The following is a 22034-nucleotide window of genomic DNA, read 5'->3' on the forward strand; positions in this document are numbered from 1 at the left end:
TATACTTCTGTCATTTCAAGAATGCTCTTAATGCGGCCGTACAGTATGTAACCTTTGGGTTTGGCGCCCCTCCGCTCCCCCCCACACGCAGCATTATTCTCTGAAGACTCATTCAGACTGTGTTTATAGCCGAGTGGTGTTGTACAGTGTCACTGTTCCCCAGATTGTCTGCCCGCTTACCTGGTGGAGAAGAAGTGGCTGTGTACCGTTTTGCACTGTACAAATCCAGCTGCTGTGAACATTCTTGTTCATGTTTTTTGTGTGTGGGGAGTTTGCATTTCTCTGGCCTAGGTTCCAAAGAGTAGAACTCTAAGTCCTATGCTGCTTGCTTAGTTCTTTAAGGGATTGCCAAACTGTTTCAGAGTCGTACATTTTACTTTCCCAGCAGCAGTGCGGAAGCGACCCCGTTTATTGGCATCCTTGTCAACATGTGGTGGTACTATTATCATCTGAGCCAACCTGATAGGTGTGTGTTTCACTGTGTGGATTTAATGTTTGTGATTGTGGTCCACAATGTTTCTCTGTGGTTTAATTTACATTTCCCTGAGGCTTTAGTGATGGTGAGCATTTTCTCATGTGCCTCTTGATCACCTGTGTGTTCTCTTTGGTCAAATGTCTGTTGTCCATTTTGTGAATGGATTGTGTGGCTCTTTAGTGTTGAAGTTTGAGGACTCTGTTTTCTAGATACTGATCCTGTGTCAGGTACCTGGTTTGCACATCACCCCCCCCCCCCCACCCCAGCTTGTCTTTTCATTCTCTCAGCAGAATTTTTCACATAGCCAAAGTTTTAAATTCTGATGAGGTACATGTGGCAACATTTTCTTTCATGGATTAAGATTTTGGAATGAGGTCTAAGGCTTCCCTGGTGGCTCAGTAGTAAAGAACCCACTTGCAATGCAGGAGACCCGGGTTCCATTCCTGGGTCAGGAAGATTCCTTAGAGGAGGGAATGGCAATCCACTCCAGTATTCTTGCCTGGAAAATTTCATGGATAGAGGAGCCTGGCAGGCTACAACCCATGGGGTAACAAAAGAGTCAGACGCAACTTAGGGAGTAAAGAACAGCAATGTGAGATCTAAGAACTCTTTGTTCCGACCGTGTTCCCAAACATTTCCTTTTTCCTCCCCAAATATAAAGATTTATAAAAGATTTTACAAAGATTTCAGCCCATTTTAGGTTGATTTTGTATGAGTGTTTCGGGTCAAGGTTTTTTTTTGAATTCCCAATGGACATTCAGTTTTTTTGGCTTCCCTGGTGGCTCAGTGGTAAAGAATCTGCCTGCAACGCAGGAGACCTGGGTTCCATCCCCGGGTGGGGAAGATCCCCTGGAGGAGGGCATGGCAACCCACTCAGTGTTCTTCCCTGGAGAATCCCCTGGACAGAGGAGCCTGGCTGACTGCAGTTCCTGGGGTCACAAAGAGTCAGACAGGACTGAGCGACTCAGCACACCCATTCAGTTTTTTGAGCACCGTTTGTTTAAATGGCCATCCTGTGTCCACTGAATTACTTTTCACTTTTGTCTCCATGTTTTTATGACCTTTAACATTTTACAGTGTTAACTTGGACTGTACCCCATCCTGGCAATCATCTTTGAGTCTCTGGGTTGAATTTTCTGAAGGAGAATGTTCACCGTCTGAAGGACGGTGTTCACCGTCATTTATGAGCTAGTCAGTCCACTGTCTGGCCCAGCTCCAGACCATCGGGCTTGAGGAATGTCACATAACACACAGGGACTGTCCCTTCCTAGGTCTTCACGTCTTTGGTGTTTATCAGGCTGTGATCTCCATAAATAAGGGCATTTGAAATTCGGGCGTGTGCCATAGAAGCTTCTCTTGTTTGTGCTGACTTGGGGTTTTTATCTCTGGGACTTTTTCTGAAATGCTGTCAAAGAATGAAGATATGTGCCTCTAAATACTTATTTTCTTTTGATTCCAGTGATTTTCTGAATGGCATAATACACCCATTGTGGAAACAGTTTGGGGTTTTAAAACTTTGTTTTCCCAAAGCAACATCAGTTTTATGGTTTATGAATATTTTACAGGTGGAAACATCAAAAAGAAAACATTTCAATGTAAATGCCAGTAGTATCTGAGTCAGCTGTGATGCTGAGTGCTGTCTTTTTATTCCCTTCCAGATTTATCAACGATGTTGGTTAGTATTCAAGAAAGCGTCCAGCAAAGGTCCAAAAAGACTGGAGAAATTTTCCGATGAACGTGCCGCCTATTTTAGGTGTTACCATAAGGTAAGACTCAATTGTAGCTTTCCAGAAGTCTGTTCATAACTAGGGAACTCATGTTCTTTGAGTCTGAAAACTTGTCTTGCCTTTTTAACCACGTTACAGAAATTACTTTTTCCAAGGACCTAACATCTCTGAAGTATATCTGCTAGCTGGTTGTTTGGTTTTTTGGTTGTCGTTATTTGTTTCCTTTGTAGCTTATTCATTCTACTGCTTTTTAAGATTTGTTCCTTAGTTTTGTGTCTTGGCTGTGGCGGGTCCCTGGCTGCCTGCGGGCTTTCCCTAGCGGCGAGCGGGGCTCCTCTCCGCCGCTGTGTGTGGCCTGTTATTCTGCGGCTCCTCCTCTCGTGGAGCGTGGCCTCTGGGGCTCGGTGTTTGCGGCTTGCAGGCCCTGGAGCGCTGTCTCGGGTCGGTGTGGCCTCGTCCACGCGGGAGCTTCCCCTACCAGGGGTCACAGCTGTTGCATTGCACAGTGGATCCTTAAACACTGCACCACCAGGGAAGCCTCCCATTTTATTGTTGACAGACACTTAGGTTTTTTCCAGTTTTCACCTATTGTAACTCCAGTTTTTTAAAAAAATTTTATTGGAGTATCTTTTTTTTTTTTTTTAAATTTTTATTAGTTGGAGGCTAATTACTTTACATCATTACAGTAGTTTTTGTTATACATTGAAATGAATTAGCCATGGATGGAGTATCTTTTAAGACATTTTTATTGGAGTATCCAATCTTCCCTGGTGCCTCAGAGGGTAAAGCTGCCCGCAATGCAGGAGACCCAGGTTCGATCCCTGGGTTGGGAAGATCTCCTGGAGAAGGGAAAGGCAACGCACTCCGGTATTCTTGCCGGGAGAAGCCCATGGATGGAGAAACCTGGTGGGCTGCAGTCCATGGGGCAGAAGACAGTCGGACACGACTGCCGACTCCGCTTCCGTTTATGGTGTGCTGGTTTCTGTGGTACAAGCTGAGTCCGCTGTGCGTGTCCACACGTCCCCTGCTCCTGGGTTTCCTTCCCGTTTAGGTCAGCAGAGCGCGGAGCAGAGTCTCTCGTGCGGCCCACTCGGTTCTGCTTGGTATCACTGTGTTCGCATTATCAGTAGTCTATGTGTCCACCGCAGCGTCCCAGTTCACCCCGCTCCCTCCCCGCTGGGCATCCACACGCTTGTGCTCTGGTCTGCTTCTGTTTCCGCTTCGTAAACGACCGTCTGCCGCTGCGGGCTGGGGCTTCCTGGTGGCTCAGTGGAGAATCCGCCTGCAGTGCAGGAGGTGCAGTTTGATCCCTCGGGTGAGAGGATCCCCTGGAGGAGGAAATGGCATCCGGTTCCAGTACTCTTGCCTGGAAATCCCCATGGACAGAGGAGCCTGGTGGGCTACAGAGTCCATGGGGTCCCAAAAGGTCAGACATGAGTGAGTGATCAACCAACAGACCACAGTGGTCCAAGCCACCACGCTGCCTAAGCCCCAGCCCTCGGAGTCTGTTTGAGATGCTCACATCGCATCATGATTCTCTGGCTCAGGACCCTCAGTCAGGTTGGTATAATGGTCCACCCATCACACGTGTGACTTCCTGCCTCCTGTTTAACTTCACGTGCGCACTTGGCCCTGCGACAGGGACCCTGGGCTCTGCACTCTCAGAAGATAGCCAAGCACATCCCTTCTTTTGAGTTTCCTCTTCCCTCTGCTTGGAAGGCTCTCCTTGCAAATATCCACATAATCACGTCCTTACTTTGTTCATGTCAGTGTTCAAGTTTCTCCACTAAGCAAGGCCCTTGCCTGCCCTCGTTATTGGAAATGAAGTCCTTGGACACCCTCCCGCTCCCTCTCCCTTTGTTTTTAGCGCTTATCATACTGCAGACATACTGCTCAGTTATTTCTTATTGTCTTCACTACAATGCTACCAAAAGCAAGGTTCCCGAGGGCAGAGATTTTAGAGTCGGAGGTACACCTGCTTCTACTCCTTATCAGGGCCTAACGTAGCAGACACTTTTTAAACTTTTTTTTAAATATCAGAGATCTTTACTTTCATTTGTTTTGTTTTTATTTTATCAGGTCTTGGTTGTAGCGTGCGGGATCTTTATTGTGGCCTGTGGGCTCTAGTCCTGAGCAGGGATTGAACCCTGGCCCCTGCGTTGGGAGTGCAGAGTCTTAGCCACTCGACAACCAGGGAAGCTGCTCTTAAAACTCTCGGTTGAGAAGATATGAGTATTATCAGCAGAGGACAGGGAATGGATGTGGATGTCTGTGTGTCACTCTTTTATTTAGCTCATCAGAAAGTCTTGAGGCATCTGAAACTAGGAAAAGGAATTCTTACTGGAGGAGATGCAGTGCATGGTGCTGGGAGAAGAGAAAGCCAGGACTGGGAAGGTTTATGAGAACAGACTCAAATGTAGAACCAGAGTGGACTGGGAAGATGCCCTTGCACGGGAAACACCAAGGGAGTTTGAGGACTAACTTGCCCTATTTCCCAGACTCCTGCCTGCTGGCTGTGGAATTTAATATGTGCATCTCTGGGGAATGTGGTAAGCCACAGTCTCTTTCATCTGTAATAATCATTAACCAAAGTTCAAAGCATCAGAACGGAAGAATTATCTCCATTAAGCCTCCAAGCCCTTGATGAGTTCCTGTAGCTGATTCACCCTCCTAACTCTTTCAGATCTGATACATTTAATATTAATCTCTCGGGGGCATATAAAAAGCTGGAGTAACTCTGAGATATGCATTTTTTATCTAAATGCTGTGTAATTTATGAATCTTGATAATAAAAATACTAGGGTGATAAGTAGCTTACCGTGACTAGATTTCAGAGTTTATTTGAATACAAGTAAAAAGCAATTTCCACAAGAAATGAAGCACTGCACATTATGCTGTTTGATCAGCTCAGAGATGGTGTGGCATAGACACCCATCTCTCCTGTAGGAAATCTGTGGCATGCGTGGAAATGAAGTGCTTCTTTGTTCCACTTTTAAAGATAGTATTATGGGGTGGGGGGAACACACCAGTTTTACATGTGTGATTCTTTTCAGTTTTTTAAAAAGGAAATTGACCGTAGAATTTTAAAACATGGTGCTTTGCTCACTGACAAGGTAAGTAAAGGTGCTCTCATACAAAAACTGGAAAATAGATACATGACTAATGCCCACACAGCCATTATCTTCATGCCTTAAGCTCTTTCATGAAGTGCCCCTCAGGCCCCAGAGCTGTCAGAAATGGCTGTGAATTTGATTAACTGTAACTGTAACAATATTAAGACTCCAGTGACTTTACTTTTTCTTTCTTTCTAGTTTTATTGAGAAATAATTGACATGCATCACTAAGTTTAAATGTAGGACTCCAGTGACTTTAAATTTTGTTCCTGACCTTCCTGTTAAATTCTGGTTTATTGTTCTCACTCAGCAAACCCAAATGGCCCACACGAAGCAGAAGGGGTTGAGAGTTTCTGTGCATGCTTTTACTTTTTTGGTGTGAATAACAATTGGGAGGAAATCTAAGTAGAATGATGGTCAACTGTTGTTTTAGAGACCAAGGCAAGTAGTGTGGTGGGAAGTATGCTGGCCCTGGGTTTGGGAAGCTTGCTTTCTCTTTTCTCTTTTTTCTTTTGTTTATTAACTTCATTTTATTTATTTATTGAAGTGTAGGAAATATGCAATATTATGCTGGTTTCAGGCACATAGCATATTGATTCAGTGTTTTTCAATTATTTTTATTAATTAGTTACAGAGTAATTATTAACTTATTAATTATGGACCGGCGCTTGGGGGCTGCAAAGAGTGGGACGCGACCTAGCAAGCGAACAACAACAGCAGCACCACAGTACTGGAGTCTGTTGATTTACAGTGTGTGTTAGTCGCAGATGTGATGGTCACCAAGTCATGTCCCACTCTCGTCACCCCGTGGACTGCACAGCCTGCCAGGCTCCTCTGTCCGTCAGCAGAGTGACTCTCTTACACTACGCACGTCTCCACCCTGCGTTAGATTTGCTCCCCGGTAGGCCACTGGAGTGTTGAGGGGGTCTCCCGGCGCTGGGCGGCGGGCTCCTGCTGGCCTCTGTTTCACGTGTGTGTGTGGCACGCGTGCGGTCACTTCCAGCCTCTCGATTTACACCCCCCCGGTAACCAAAAGTTTATTTTCTACGTCTGTCACTCTGTTCCTGTTTTTATAAAACTCTTAGAGGGAAACAAAGGCGGAACACCCTCTAACATAAACCCTGTGAGGCTGCCAGGGCTAACACTGTGCCAGGCGGCCCAGACCTAAGTTTCGGTTTCCCCTGAAATGGTAAGATTCCCCACCCCCATCAGGCCGCCTGGAGCCAGCCAATCCACAGGTGCCCAAAAGGGAACAAAGGGGACATATCGAGGAAAAGCGGAAAGCCCGCGGATGCCTAAGTTTGAACAAAAGCCCGTGAAAGTTTGTACCAATAAAATTGCTTTGCAAACATGTAACCAATCCGCTTAAGCCAGCTACCAACTGCTTATGTTCACCCTATAAATTTATGTAACAGCTCGGGCTCGGGGCTCTCTGACCCCGCACCACTGCCTTGGATGCGGCAGGAGCCCTGACTCGAGTCAGTAATAAACTTCCCTTTTTGCGAGCTGCATTGTCTTGGAAGCCTTCTCTCTTCCCGCTCGGAGATTCGGACATCGGGCAAAACAAACCTCAGCAAGGTCTTTTTTGATCCACCTCCTAGAATAATGAAAATAAAGACAAAAGTCAACAAATGGGACCTAATTAAACATAAAAGCTTTTGCACAGCAAAGACAACCATAAACAAAATGAAAACACAGCCCCCAGAATGGGGAAAAATATTTGCAAACAAAGCGACCGACGAGGGATTAATCTCCAATATTTAAATACACAAACAGCTCATGCAGCTCACTATCAAAAAATAAAGACAACCCAATCAAAAAACGGGCAGAAGATCTAAATAGACATTCCTCCAAAGGAGACATACAGAGGACCAAAAAGTGTATGAAAAGATGCTCAATGTCACTAATTATCAGAGAAATGCAAATAAAATCAGCAATGAGTTAGCACCTCACACAAGTCAGAATGGCCATCATCAAAAAATCATCAAACAATAAATGCTGGAGAGGTCTGGAGAAGAGGGGACCTTCCTACTCCGTTGGTGGGAATGTACACTGGTACAGCCACTACGGAGAACAGCATGGCTGTTTGTTAGAAAACTAAAAAGAGAGCTATCATATGATCCAGCAATCTCCCTCCTGGGCTTATATCCAGAGAAAACTATACTTTGAAAACATACATGTACCCAGTGATCATTGCAGCACCATTTATTAATACAATAGCAGGACGTGGAAGCAACCCAAATGTCCATTGACAGATGCGTGGATAATGAAGATGTGGTGTGTATACGCAATGAAATATCACTCAGCCATGAAAGAGAATGAAATAACGCCACTCGCAGAGACATGGGTGGACCTGGAGATTGTCTTACTAAGTGAAGGAAGTCAGACAGAGACAGACAAATATCAGATGATATTGCTTATATGTGGAGTCCACAAAGTGCTTCAGCATTTCTGCAGACTCTCCTCTGTTACAGGTTATTGCTGCACTCTTCTTGCTTCTCTGTTTTATGCGCAGTGTGGACGGTCTGTGTCTGTGAATCCCAGACCCCTGATTTGCCCCTCCTTACTGGCTTCTCCCCTTCGGTAACCACAAGTTTGTTTTCTATATCTGTGAGTCTGTTTCTATTTTGCATAAACATTCATTTGTATTATTTTTTAGATTCCACATATAAGTGATATCATACAGTATTTGTCTTTCTCTGACAATTCATTAAGCGTGATATTCTCTAGTGAGTGAAGTCGCTCAGTCGTGTCTGACTCTTTGCAACCCCATGGACTGTACACCGCATGGAATTCTCCAGGCCAGAATACTGGCATGGGTGGCCTTTCCCTTCTCCAGGGAATCTTCCCATCTCAGGGATGGAACCCAGGTCTCCCACCTAGCAGGTGGATTCCTTACCAGCTGAGCCACAAGGGAAGCTCAGGAATACTGGAGTGGGTAGCCTATCCCTTTTCCAGGGGATCTTCCCGACCCAGGAATCGAACTGGGGTCTCCTGCATTGCAGGTGGATTCTTGGCCAACTGAGCTCTCGGGTTCATCCACATTTCTGCAAATGACGATCTTTCACTCTTTCTTATGGCTGAGTAATATTCCATTGTGCATAGAGCACACCTTCTTCAGCCAGTTAAGAAGGGCGCTTGGGTTGCTTCCATGTCTTGGCCATTGTAAATAGTGCTCCTGTGAACAACGTAATCCGAGTGAGATTCCTCCAGGTTGCTGTGTGTGGTCTTCACCTTCCCTTCCTGTTTATCCTAACCAGTGTTCCACGGTGTGGATGACTGCAGCTGATTACAGCCCCCACTGAAGAGCATCTTGGCTGTTTCTAGTGTTTTATTATTATGGGTAAATTTATTTTTCTGGGGTAAACTCCCAAGAGTACAACTGCTGGATCATATGGTGGCTGGATGTTTAGTTTTACAAGAAGTTTCGAACCTCTCTTACAGAGCAGCTGTGATTTTACATTCCCACCAGCAATGAATGACCGATCCAGTGTTCCTGCATCTTCATCAGCCTTTGGTGGTGTCACTGTATTTACTTTAGTCATTCTATAGTCACATCTCATGGTAGTTTTAATTTGCATTCCCTCATGTCTAATGATATTGAATGTATTTTCTTGCACTTGAACTGCTGTCTGTGTATCTTTTTCTATGAAATATCTCTTCATGTATTTTTACCAATTTTTAGTAACTTTTTTTACAAGTGAGTTTTGGGTATTTTTTTCTATAGTATAGATTCCAGTCCTTTGTTAGATATGTGGTTGCAAATATTTTCTCCTTTTCCATAGCTTAACTTTTCATCCTCTTAACAGGATCTTTTGCAGAACAAAAGTTTTAATTCTCTCAGGTCCACTGTTTGAATTTTTACTTATATGAATTGTGCTTTTTGTGTCAAGTCTAAGAATTCTTTGCCTAGCCTTGGATCCTGAATATTTCTTTTCTAAAATTTTATAATTTTAGGTTATAAATTTAAGTTTTTGAGTTTAATTTTTGTACAGGATGTGAGATGTAGGTTGAGTTTTATTCCTTTTTACCTATGGTTGTCCAATTATTCCAATACTCTTTGTTGTTTAAAAAAAAAAAACAAACTATTCTTTTCCCATCGAATTGCCTTTGTACATTTACCAAGAGCTATTTGGGCATATTAGCATAGGTCTATTTCTGGGTTTTCTGTATCATGTTCTCTTGATTACTGTAAATATACACTAATACTTAATATTGGGTAGAAATGAATGCTTGCAGTTATTCTTTTTTTAAAGGTTGTTTTAGTTATGCTAGTGCTTTTCCATAAAATTTTAGATTTGTCTGTGCTTATAGAAAACCCATGTTAGAATTCTGAATAATTATATTAAGTCTATAAATCAAATTGTGGGAGAACTTGACATCTTTTCTATATCAGATCTTTCAATTCATAAACATGGTCACTCCATTTATTTTAATTCTAAAAATTTCTTTCATCATCATTTGGTAGTATTCAACCTCTGTATTCTATACATGTTTACTTAAGTTTATATGTGATTATTTCATTTAATTTTGATTAAATTCAAAGCCCTTTTGCCTTAAATTCTTGTGTAAACTTGTCATCTTTGGCCTATAATCAGTGAAACAGTCATCTGGTTTAATTTTTTTTTCCTTACCCCACAAGTATTCATTTGAATTGATTAGTGGTCCTTGCATTTTGGAAAAAAGCCTTAAGTTTTGAGGCCTTATCAGAATGTCATCTGTGTAGTCTGGCACTGATCTGTTAGTTTGCTTGACTTAGTCATGTTCTTAAGCAATGTACATATGCACGCAAGGAAAAGGAACAAGACAAAAACAGACTTAGCTACAAAGTTCATTGAATGTAAATGCCTTTCCTCCCCCCCCCATTCATATGCATTCCTTACATGAATTTCTTAAAAACTTGCATCCGGAGGACTTATCTATGTGATTTCACATTTGTGTTTATGTGGAAACACTTGACTAGAATCCAGGTACACACAGAAGCTCTCTGTTGGTGGTGTCAGACAGAGAAGGCTGGGTTTTCTTAAGTCAATAAAAAATGAGTCAAATGGTTTTGGGTGTGGGAGAAAGTACAGGTATTGTTGACCAAAGGGTGATGATCTGTTTACCTCATTTTACAACTTTTTGCAGATTTTTTTTTCTTTTTCGTATCACATTATTTTTAAAAATTATATGTATCGTACATGTTTCTTGTAACAAATGTAAACAATTCTGAAGTGCATGGAGTAAAATGAAAAAAAAAAAATACTATTCTGGACCCTAGTCCCTGTCCTTCAGAAAAAATACTAATGGATTAATGTGTACTTTTCAGACTCTTTTTTCTCTGTATACAAATAGAAACAAATTCTCACACATATATAGATCACATTTTTAAAGCAAAAACGCAGTAATTCATTGCATACTATGCATATTGTGTTTAAGGAGACCATAATTAACAGATTTCCCCCAGGACATTTTAATGGGCCTGTAGTTCTTACATAACTTTTAGCAGTGAGTTCTTTCACATTCAGAATATTTGGATTTATGAGGTAGAATAAATGATCTCCTTAGTTATGCCCTTTCTCTCATGCTTTGACTGTCATTCTAAGTCAATAATTAGTGGCTACACCTCATTAATTTAACAGATCCAGAGTACCCTTTAATATTGATACACCACAACCTGTTGAAAATACCCAAATTAATGGGCAAAAAATATCCAAATTGATGGGCAAAAAAATTCTAATATTTTATAAATTTAAATTCTACTATATTGAAAAACTTGTGCAAGTATCTTTGTATGCTCATGCAAATCTTCTTGAGAGCAAAACTCTTAGACGTGGGGTGGTCAGCTGATATCCTGTACCTTTAACATTTTTGTAACTACTGCCAAATTGTCTCCAGATAGATTATCCAAAATCCCACACCCAGGACCAGCTTAGGAAAGTGTCCTTCACCCCAGACTCCATTCCCTCTGTAAATTTCAGATGCAGACTTTTCAGTGTGAGTACCCTTTGGTGTGTATGTGGCTTTTTATTTTTAAAAAAGACGAGATGAACAGATTATTTCAGTTATTTCACGTGTACAAATAAGGCTCCACTCTTCAGGGCAGACAGTCCAACTTTACGCCTCGGACAGGCTGTAGTCCAATTTATTTTAAGTGACCAAGGCCATGTGTATATATTTGGAAAGAATGAAACCCTCTCTTGGGGCTGGGATTTAACTGTCTAGGCTGGTTCTTTCTCAAGGAATCTTTTGTAAAATGTTTGCTTAAACTGCCGTGTTCCAGGTCCTGAGGGGAGCTTTGTGGATAGAAATGTTTTATGCTGACAGCTTTTGATTAGAACTGGGAATGGGTCTCCTTATTTATCTGTCCTAGCACACTGGCACTGCATTAAAACCATTGGTACTTTTTTTTTTAGGAAAGACGATACAAAACACTTAAAATGTTTGGAATGCATGATAAGAAGTTCTTAGGAAAATTTTAATGGCAATATTTATTAGAGCTTTTTAGAGTGCTCTGAAAAGTTCAACTGATAATAATGTAATAACAATAATAATCATATAATAGATTGTTTTATTAATCCTGTACTTGGGAAGACATTATAGATCCAGAAATGTATTGCTTTTACATGACTTATTTTCAAAGGGAACCTACAGAAGTTAAAGGGATTTATGCCTCTTCATTTTCCGGAGGATAATGGCTTTATTTATTTATTTTTTTAGAATGAAATAATTTGAAGCTTCTACAGAGCTTTGCAATTTGCATATACAAAGTGAATTGCTCACTGAATTCATTCAGTGCCACAGGGGAAAAAATAATTAGGATACAGCTTACAAAAGCAAGGCAGAAAAATTGCCTTTTAGGTAGCAGTCTCCATTTCACTCTGTGAACATAAATAAATCATCATCTGTAAATTACCATCAGCAAAAGAAGGGGAAAAATTGGAAATCAAATCCTTGTTTTCCTAAATGGCTTTTGACTTTGCAGCATACCAGCAACATATTTAATATTCCCACACAACGTTGACTAATTGCGTTTCTGACAGGAATATACCAGCTCCTCAAGGGAGTGTACTTTAAAAAAATCCAGTTGTATTAATCTTCCCTTGAAACACCAGAAGAAATTTCAGCAGTTTCTCAAAATAATCCATTTGGAAAATTGAATTGTGTAATTTGTAATTGTTTTCCAGTTGTTAATGCAAACCTTTATCAGTAGCAAGTTAAACTTTTAAAGTATGGCCACTTTGTTAATTGCTGGCTGTTAAACATTTATTTCAATGAATACTATCATTTATGACGAATAAGACATCTGGAATATGGCTTTAAACAGCCAAATTAATTTGCCAGTTTTTTTTTTTAAATTCCTAATTGGATGGCATACTGAAAGATTTAGCAGAGATTTAGGAGTGTGCTGAATATTGCTCTTTCCTTTGAGGGAGTCACAGTGCTGGGGTTTTGATGCTCGGAGACTTAGAGAACAAGAGCTGCAGAGGAATTACGTAGCTCTTTCGCTCTCCCTGTTTTTCCATCCCTCCCACCCTAAGCTAAGCTAAGTCATAACTGCTTACCGCCTGCTTGTCTCCTGACCTCCCTGGACCTTGTTTCCACCCCCGATCACGCTCCCATCCGTCCCCGCAGCTGAGGCCACGTGCACGGCCGAGCCAGCGGCGCGCTGCTCAGCTCCAGAGGACGCCATCCTCATCAGTTCTGGGTGAACAGCACACTGTTTTAGTTGCGTGGTGCATCAACCCTGTCCACTTTCCACTTTCACTCTGACAGGGTTTTTTCCACGCTCTGCGCTGTACACACTTTTGCTGTGGAGCCGGCCTGTTCATTGCAGGATGTTTAGCAGCATCTCTGACTTCGACCCGCTAGATGCCAAGAGCACCTCCCAGTTTTGGCCACCAAAAATGGCCCTGGACCTTGTGGAATCTTTTCCTTGGAAAGGAGGAGGCGAGTGCAAGGTCTTCAGCTCTCCCCTGGGTGGAGAGCCCCTGGCCTGTAGCCTGTAGATGTGACCCCTCCAGTTAGCTGCTTTAGCCTCTTTGTCTGTCCTCTGCGGACTCCGTGAGTCACAGCGACTCCTGCCGCCTGCTCACCGAGCCCTTTAGCCCCAGCCGGCTGCTCTCGCTTCGCGCTTGGTCTTCCTGTCACTGCCTCCCTCCTTCCCACCACTTTCCCCCCTCTTTCTATCCTGCCAAACCGCAGTTTCGAGGTTGTGTGGGGAAGTTGTGGTCTGGAAATTCATCTCTCCTTTCTTAAAGCCTCGCTCCCCCTTCTCAGCCCACGTCAGGGATGACGGCGCCTCCCTCACGAGTGGAGGGATTGCCGGTTCCTTCCTGGAGAGCCGCTGGTGGCGTCTGGTGGCTTGCTGGCGTGTCGCACCGGATGACCCGCGTTTGAGTCCCAGCCTGCTGTTTGCAAGCTGAGTGAACACATTCGCCCCGGATGCTCCTGTTCTGTGTGCAACAGGAATTTCACAGTTAGTCAGAAATGTGAACGATTCAACAACATAGTCAATAGGAAGTGCTTAGAACCCCCAATCTGGCATATAAATAAGGGTCTGCCTGCGTGGGGGGCGTCCCTTCCCTTCCCTGGCGGCCCAGTGGCTGAGCCTGCGCTCCCAAGACGGGGGTCCGGGTTTGGCCCCGGGCCGGGGGACGAGGCCCCACGTGCCCCGGCTGGAGACCCGGCGCAGCCAAAAAAGTGAATTTTGTTCTTGCTCAGCCACTAAGCTGTGTGTGCCTGCGACCTCATGGATGCCAGGCTCCTCTGTCCGCTGTCTCCTGGAGTTTGCTCAGATTCATGTCCGTTGAGTCGGTGATGCTATCTTACCGTCTCACCCTCTTCTGCTCCGTTCTCCTTTGTTTATTTTTTATAAACAGAAATAAAGGAATATTTTTTTTTTTTTAAGAGTCTCCCTGCCTGGAATCAACTCTTGCCTCTGCTCTGGGTCAGGAATGATCCGACCCCGGACGTGTTAACCGGCTGCGTCTCCGTCTCCTTTCCTTTATAATGAAGATGGGGGGATGCAGGGCTTTCATTTACCGGCTCTTGTTGAGGGCTTACACGTGGGAGGCCCTGAGCCTGGTGCTGGAGACGGGGCAGAGAACGGAGCAGGTGCCACCCGCTTCTGCTCTATCATAAAGAAAACCTGCGAGGAAAATGTACAGGGTGCTGGCGTGACCGAGCAGTGCTGAGCAAGAACGAAAGCCGGGCACAGAGATGGGCACGTGGGCTGAGGGTGTCGCAGTTTTGTTTTTATTCTATTTTGCTGGCCTGTCCACATGTGGAATCTTGGTTTCCTGACCGGAGATCCAGGCTGCGCCCCCTGCATTGGAGGCCCACAGTCTTAACCACGGGATCGCCAGGGAAGTCCCCCGTTGCAGCTCTAAATAGCGTCGCCTGGATGAGATGGTGTTTGAGTCACCGACGATGGGGCAGGTTGAGACTCCCTCCTCGAGAGGAGGAGTGTTTCCAAGCACAGGAAGAGCAAACCCAGGTGCTCTTGTTTGGTGGGCCTGGAAAGACCACAAAAATGAGAGGGACTTCGGTTGGACTCCGAAAAGGAAAGCAGTAGATTGTGCACGGCCTGTGTTTCAGTGGAGTGGTGTCTCCTCCATAGAAGGCCCTCTAGCATCACAGCGGGCTTCCAGGTGCTAGTGGTGAAGAACCCGCCTGCCAGTGCAGGGGATGTGAAAGACGCGGGTTCGATCCCTGGGTGGGGAAGATCCCCTGGAGGACGGCACGGCAACCCACCCCAGTATTCTTGCCTGGAGAATCCCATGGACAGAGGCGCCTAGTGGGTCTGTGGGGTCACAGAGGCGGACACGACTCGAGTGACTTAGCACGCACACGCAGCATCACAGCAGGCGGTGTGTGCAGAGCAGTTTTTGGAGGAATATTCTGAATGTTCTGAGGAACTGTCCACTAGGTAAGCAGGAGCTGGGTGGAGACTTCACTGTGCAGCTTTTCATTTCTTCCAGCTACTGGGAAGAAATCCATTTCTCTTAGAGCAGCACAGAGTGTGTGGGAGGGGTACGTGTGGTTGGATTGTATCTTGAGTAAAGTGAATCAAAATTTGTTCAGACTGATTTTCAGGCAGCGCTGTCCAAAGTAATCACACGCTAGAGCCGGAAAGCACACCGCCCCCGAGGCAGCCTCGGTCATTTTCTGCGTTCGTGCAGGAAAGGCAAGCTGGACTGCCTTCAGCTTCTGCCTGGAGTCTCTGCTGAAGGAAGGATGCTTCATTGCGAGGCATGGGGGATTGAAGGACCCTCATCAGATGGTCTGCATGTGCCCCCGAAAGGCTAAGACACAAAGGATCCCTTCTCAACAGGCCTAGAAGTGTAACCTAAACGGGCCGCCGTATTCACCAGCGCATGGTCTTCTTCAGATCCTCAGCGCCCACAGTTAGAACCTGCCGCTGTGGTCACAGCCAGCCGCCTGCCCTGCTGAGATGCCTGCAGCGAGACTGAGGATGGTGTCAAGCCACAAGTGGCTTGGTTCCCTTCTTGAGTAAGCTACCCAGGCGTGCACACCAGCTCAGGTACTGACAGATCCAAAGTAAACACCGAGGTTGTGCGTGTGTGTGAGGCGTGTCCTGCTCTCTGCGGGCCCGTGGACTGTAGCCCGCCAGGCCCCTCTGTCTGTGGGGTTCCTTAGGCAAGAACAGTGGAGCAAGTTGCCGTTTCCTCCTCCAGGGAATTTCCCAACACAGGGATCGAACCCAAGTCTCTGGCATCTCCTGCATTGGCAGGCGGGTTCTTCACCACCTGCGCCACTTGGAAAGCCAGAAATGGAGGAGGAGGATGTCCAAATATTCAAAGGGTGTATGGTGGGTGCTCCTGTCAACTAAACATGCAGTAAATTCCCAATAGTTGAACTCGCTCACCTTATTAAATGCCATAGTCCACGTTTTTAAAATAAAGGACTAATCACAGTGATTCTAGTAATATTCATGACCTGGGTTTCCATGTGGGAACAGTTCAGGTATCCTGTGTCAATATTTATCTTGACTTGGACAATCACAAATACATAGGCTTAGGTTGACAAACCAGTTGGCCTAAAAAGAACAGCATTTTGATGCAGATGAGAGTTTTCAGTGGGTGTTAAGACAATTCTCTCAAAGGTGATTGGGAAACAGGATATTCACATAATGCCAAAGTATTACCCAGCGTGGATGCATCTCATAGACATGATACTGGATGTAAGAATTCAAACATAGAAAAACACGTGTGATGTATTTCAGTTTATATGTTTATATAAAGTTTTCTAGAAGGAAGAACTAAGCAGTGGTGATGGAGGTAAGAGTGGTGGTTTTATCTATGGTCAGTACTGATCCAGGAAGTGATGGTATTAACTGAAATGTCTGTACGTCAGTCTGAGTGGCGGCTACCCAGGCGTGTACATGCGTCAGGATTCACTGGACTGTGGTCTTGAGATTTCTGTCTTTTACTGTTTGTGCTTGATCCGTGGGACCTCATATTTAGATTCCTGTGCTTGTTCCAAGCCGACTTTCACTAGAGCTGTAGTTTGGGATACAGAACATGGTGCCATATGTACACACGTGAAAGCGAGTGGCTTTTGAAAAGCCGAGTTTTCTTCAGCATTTTAAAGTCTGAATAGGAAAGATGAGTTTAGTTCAGACTGCCTTCTTTTGAGTTGACAAGTACTTTATTTTTACATAAGAATTAAGATTTACATTTCTTTTCTTTTTTCTTTCTTTCAAGATACAGTTTATAACTTGCAGAAATATCTTTAAAAGTTTCCAAAACTGTTTGCATCTGTAGTTTTATTCATTTGCTCATTTATCCAGCCAGTAACTTATTTATTCATTTACTTTTAATATTTTTTAAGGAGCACGTGAGGTGGAGTGTACTGCTAGAAAAAAGCATACATCTGTAGAAGCCAGAAGTTCTAGATTTGCTTGTGGCTCTATCCTTCCTTCTACCTGAGAAATCCTAATTAAGTCTCTTCTCTCATTCCCACTATTCATCCTCATAATGAGTTTAATAATAGTACCAAGGACATTAAACCATCCCGAGAATTTAGTATTACATGCAGCTATTCAGCATTCTGCAGTTGATTGAAGGAAGCAGACCTCCTTGAGAAGCGGATTTATAACTGGTGCGTAGGTGAGGTTCATCTCCTCATTTAATTAGACTAGCTCCACTTTTATATGATGGTGACCCTGTGAGATTTCCTTTGAAAAATATTTTTAAAAACCAAGTGATTCAACCACTACATTTAAACTGCTAACCAGTGTTCTAGTGGCTTATTATATATTTAACTAGGAAATCTAGTCCCCTTTGTACTAGAAGTAATATAGTTAATACAGTGGGGTTTAAGAGAAAAACTCTATGAAAATTCTTGGCCAGAAGGAAATCAAACACAGGTGTATTAGCCAACTTTTGCTTTGGCAACAGTTCCAAAATCTTAGCAGCTTATAGCAACACATCCTTTTCTTCTGCCCTTATTGTTTGAGGGGTCTTGGTTGGCTGTGGGTGTGTTGAGCATAGCTGGATTAATTTGACTCAGTTGCAGTCCATCTGTCTGTACATCCAGGAGTAAGGAGGGAAATGAAGTCAAGGAGAGAACTGACTTACACATACTTTTAAAGCATTTTCTTGCACATATCAGCTCACATTCTATGAGCTAAAACAAGTTGCATGACCAAATCCAAACCATTCAGGAAAAAGTCGTGGGGGCAAGGAGGGAATGGATGAATTTTGAACAAATAAGTCAATCTGGAAAATGAAGGTTAGGAATTCCCCAGGTGGTCCAGTGGTAGAGAATCCACCCGCCAATGCAGGGGACATGGGTTCGACCCCTGGTCCAGGAAGATTATACCTGCTGCAGGGCAGCTAAGCCCCTGCTCCTCAATTTCTGAGCCCACGCGCCCTGGAGACCGTGCTGGGCAACGAGACGCGGGCCCACGCGCCCTGGAGACCGTGCTGGGCAACGAGACGCGGGCACCCTGCAGCTGGAGCGCCCTCGCGCAGCAGCAGAGACCCAGAGCAGCCGAATATAAAAATGAACAAAGGAAAAAAGAAAACGAAAGTTGCTGTGAGGTACAGCATTTGCCTTTGGTCTGATCTGAAATCCCTCCAGATTCTAAAGAGAATCATTTTTTGCCAAGTCTTACATGTCTTATCTTTCCATCCTCTGCGCTTGTGAACATGCTTTATGTGTCAGGAAAGCTCCTTTTTAGGGTTCATTATCTCTTACCAGAGGAATTTTCAAGGAACCATGATCTTCCATGAATTCTGAATGAGTCCAGGAATTGAATATTGCTCAGGGTATATCAAGTTAAGCCTGAAGCTAACCTGGGCTTTGAAAGTAAACAGCCAATTTCTAAAGAAAATCAAGCATTTCAAAGGTCCTCATACTGACATTTTCAGTAAGCCGTACACATGTTTCTGGTCTTCTTTGGCTCCATTTTGGCCAAATGGATTATATTTTAGCTCCATTTCAAGAGAGAAATCTCTGGAGTCAGAAAGCTTAAATACATCCCAGAAAAGGGAAAGGAAGTTTAGAGATTGAGAGATCACAGATTAATTGGAAAGAGTAATCAGACAGGTAGCAGTTCAGATATAAACAGAAGTAATTTTGATTGTCTATCCTGGTCACTTGTTGCCTTAGCATGAAAATTCTATAAACGGGTAGGTAAAACTATTTAAACTCTATATACCATTTTAATCACAAAATTTGACTTCTTTTACTTTTCTGCCTGATATCAAGACCCTCTGTTAGTAATGAACATTTGTAACTGGATCTCATATTAGCTGTCTTTTGGAAACTGTTCTTTATTTTGACTTTTAAATCATAATTCTCACTGATATCTCAGATCTGGTCATGAGGCTTGATATGCTTTGTTGTCTTCTTCACTGAGGACGTGCGGTTGTGAAATGGACAAAAACGCATTGTAAACAAATGGTCCTATTCAGATGCGTGACCTCAGGGATGTCAAGTGGGCACCAGATCTTTACCAAGTTTCTGTTGGTATCTGTTGTCATGCCCCTGCCGAACAGAGGAGAGTTCTTTGGCTGACTGTCGACCTTTAGGACATTGGTTATCACCTGGGCTGTCAAATTCGTAGAAAATTAAATGCAAGTCAGTTCATAACAGTGGTGTTAGATTAGGAGTAATTGATGTTGTTTTTCCTAATTTTTAGTCCTTTTTCATTTATTCATAACTATTTGTTGTGATGGTTGGATGGCATCACCGACTCGATGGACATGAGTTTGAGCAAGCTCCAGGAGTTGGTGATGGACAGGGAGGCCTGGCGTGCTGCAGTCTGTGGGGTCACAAAGAGTCGGACACGCCCGAGCGACTGCACTGAACTGAACTGTCGTCATAGTATTGTTGCAGGGAAAAGCCAGTTCTGACTCCATGTTGGAACTGTTTCTTTGACTTGCTTTTCATTGCTTTTGTTATTTTAATCACATATAATGGACTGTCTCACAAAATTCTGCCCCTCTGTCTGACCATTAAACTAAAATGCCTTTGTTCAGAACCCTGTCCTCTTGTGGATGGTAGGAAGAAAGAAATTAGCACATCCTCTGCCTGAGGCTTGCCATTCTAGGAGGTGTTTGCAAGCTTAATGGCCTTTTAACTCTGCTCCCTACCTCCCCCATCTCAGATCTATCATAGAACCTGGCATCCAGACCCTGATGAGATGGCTGTTTTGAGACATTAGTTCTGCCATCTTCTCTGTCAGCCAGCCCTCCCCTTGCCTCAACACCGAGTCTCCAAACACTGGCCTGTCATGAGACTAAAAGTGCGACCCCTACTTGGTAATAGTATCACCTTTACTCCTATTTACTTAATATTTTGCTTGAAATCAGATCACTTCTTCGTTTAAATAAATTCACTGTAAGAGAACATTTTCTTACTACCATCAATAGAAACTAGGATTGCTTGCCATGAGCAGTAGATAGCGTTTAAAAAGAAGTACAAGGGGATAGAAAATGATATTTTTAAGGCTGAATAATATCCCATTGTAGGCGTATACCACAGTTTCTTTATTCATCCACCAGGGGACATTTATGTTGTTTCTATATCTCAACTGTTGTAAGTAATACTGCAATAAAGACAGGAGTGTAAATACCCGCTTCCAGGTACCGTTTTCATCTCCTTTGAATATACATCCCCAAAGTGGGATTGTTGGACCACATGGTACTTTGTTTTTAATTTTTTGAAGAACCTCCATTTTTTTTTTATAGCAGCTGCATCATTATACATTCTCACTAACAATGCACAGTTTCCACATCTCATCCCTAGTTAATAGAACAGTGCTTGACAGAGTAAATTTTGAAAATAAATAAATGAATGAGTGAATGAATAAGTGAATAGTAAATAGACAGATATTTTGATGAATGAAGGGATGCAAGGAAGATTCTTGAGAAGGGGGTGTGATTCTCCTGCAATTGTGTATAAGTGGTTCTCCTTGATGTTAGGTCTTCTCAGGTGGTTCAGTGGTAAAGAATCTGCCTACCAATGCAGGAGATGCTGGTTTAATATCTGGATTAGGAAGATCCCCTGGAGGAGAAAATTGCAACTCACTCTAGTATTCGTGCCAGGAGAATCCCATGGACAGAGGAGCCTGGTGGGCTACAGTCTATGGGATTGCAAAGAGTCAGACATGACTGAGCATACACTTCTTGATGTTGTTACACTTTGAAGAACTTTTTACGTTTTATCTGTGAATCTCTACACAAAGACAGCATAATTCGTGTAAAGTTTCAGTTCAGTTCAGTTGCTCAGTTGTGTCCGACTCTTTGCAACCCCATGGACTGCAGCACGCCAGGCCTCCCTGTCCATCACCAACTCCTGCCAGGCCTCCCTGCCAGAGCTTGCTCAAACTCATGTCCATTGAGTCAGTGATGCTATCCAACCATCTCATCCTCTGTCGTCCCCTTCTCCTTCTGCCTTCAATCTTTCCCAGCATCAAGGTCTTTTCAAGTGAGTCAGTTCTTTGCATCAAGTGGCCAAAGTATTGGAGCTTCAGCTTCAGCATCAGTCCTTCCAATGAATATTCAGGACTGATTTCCTTTAGGATGGACTGGGTAAATCTCCTTTCAGTCCAAGGGACTCTCAACAGTCTTCTCCAACACCACAGTTCAAAAGCATCATTCTTTTGGCACTCAGCTTTTTTTATAGTCCAATTCTCACATCCATACATGATTCCTGGAAAAACCATAGCTTTGACTAGATGGACCTTTGTTGGCGAAGTAATGTCTTTGCTTTTTAATATGCTGTCTAGGTTGGTCAAAACTTTTCTTCTAAGGAGCAAGCGTCTTTTAATTTCATGGCTGCAGTCACCATCTGCAGTGATTTTGGAGCCTCCCAAAATAAAGTCTGTCACTGTTTCCACTGCTTCCCCATCTATTTGCCATGAAGTGATGGGACCAGATGCCATGATCTTAGTTTTCTGAATGTTGAGTTTTAAGCCAACTTTTTCACTGTCCTCTTTCACTTTCATTAAGAGGCTGTTTAGTTCTTCATTTTCTGCCTAAGAGTGGTGTCATCTGCGTATCTGAGGTTATTGATATTTCTCCCGGCAATCTTGATTCCAGCTTGTGCTTCTTCCAGCCCAGCATTTCTCATGATGTACCCTGCATATAAGTTAAATAAGCAGGGTGACAATATACAACCTTGATGTACTCCTTTTCCGATTTGGAACCAGTCTGTTGTTCCATGTCCACTTCTAACTGTTTCTTCTTGACCTGCATACAG

General features: G+C 43.5%; 1 protein-coding gene across 2 annotated transcripts in view; it reads left to right on the top strand.

Annotated features, from left to right (window-relative positions):
- DOK5 (docking protein 5) overlaps window positions 1-22034 on the top strand; it is a 149048-nt gene that overhangs the window by 64325 nt on the left and 62689 nt on the right. For both annotated transcript variants that reach the window (XM_070472787.1, XM_020914337.2), the window contains exon 2: window positions 2134-2241. In XM_070472787.1, coding sequence (XP_070328888.1) covers window positions 2134-2241 — 108 coding nt within the window. The remainder of the gene's footprint in view (window positions 1-2133; window positions 2242-22034) is intronic.

The sequence above is a fragment of the Odocoileus virginianus genome, chromosome 9 (genome assembly GCF_023699985.2).
Source record: "Odocoileus virginianus isolate 20LAN1187 ecotype Illinois chromosome 9, Ovbor_1.2, whole genome shotgun sequence".
In the NCBI taxonomy this organism is placed as follows: Eukaryota; Metazoa; Chordata; class Mammalia; order Artiodactyla; family Cervidae; genus Odocoileus; species Odocoileus virginianus.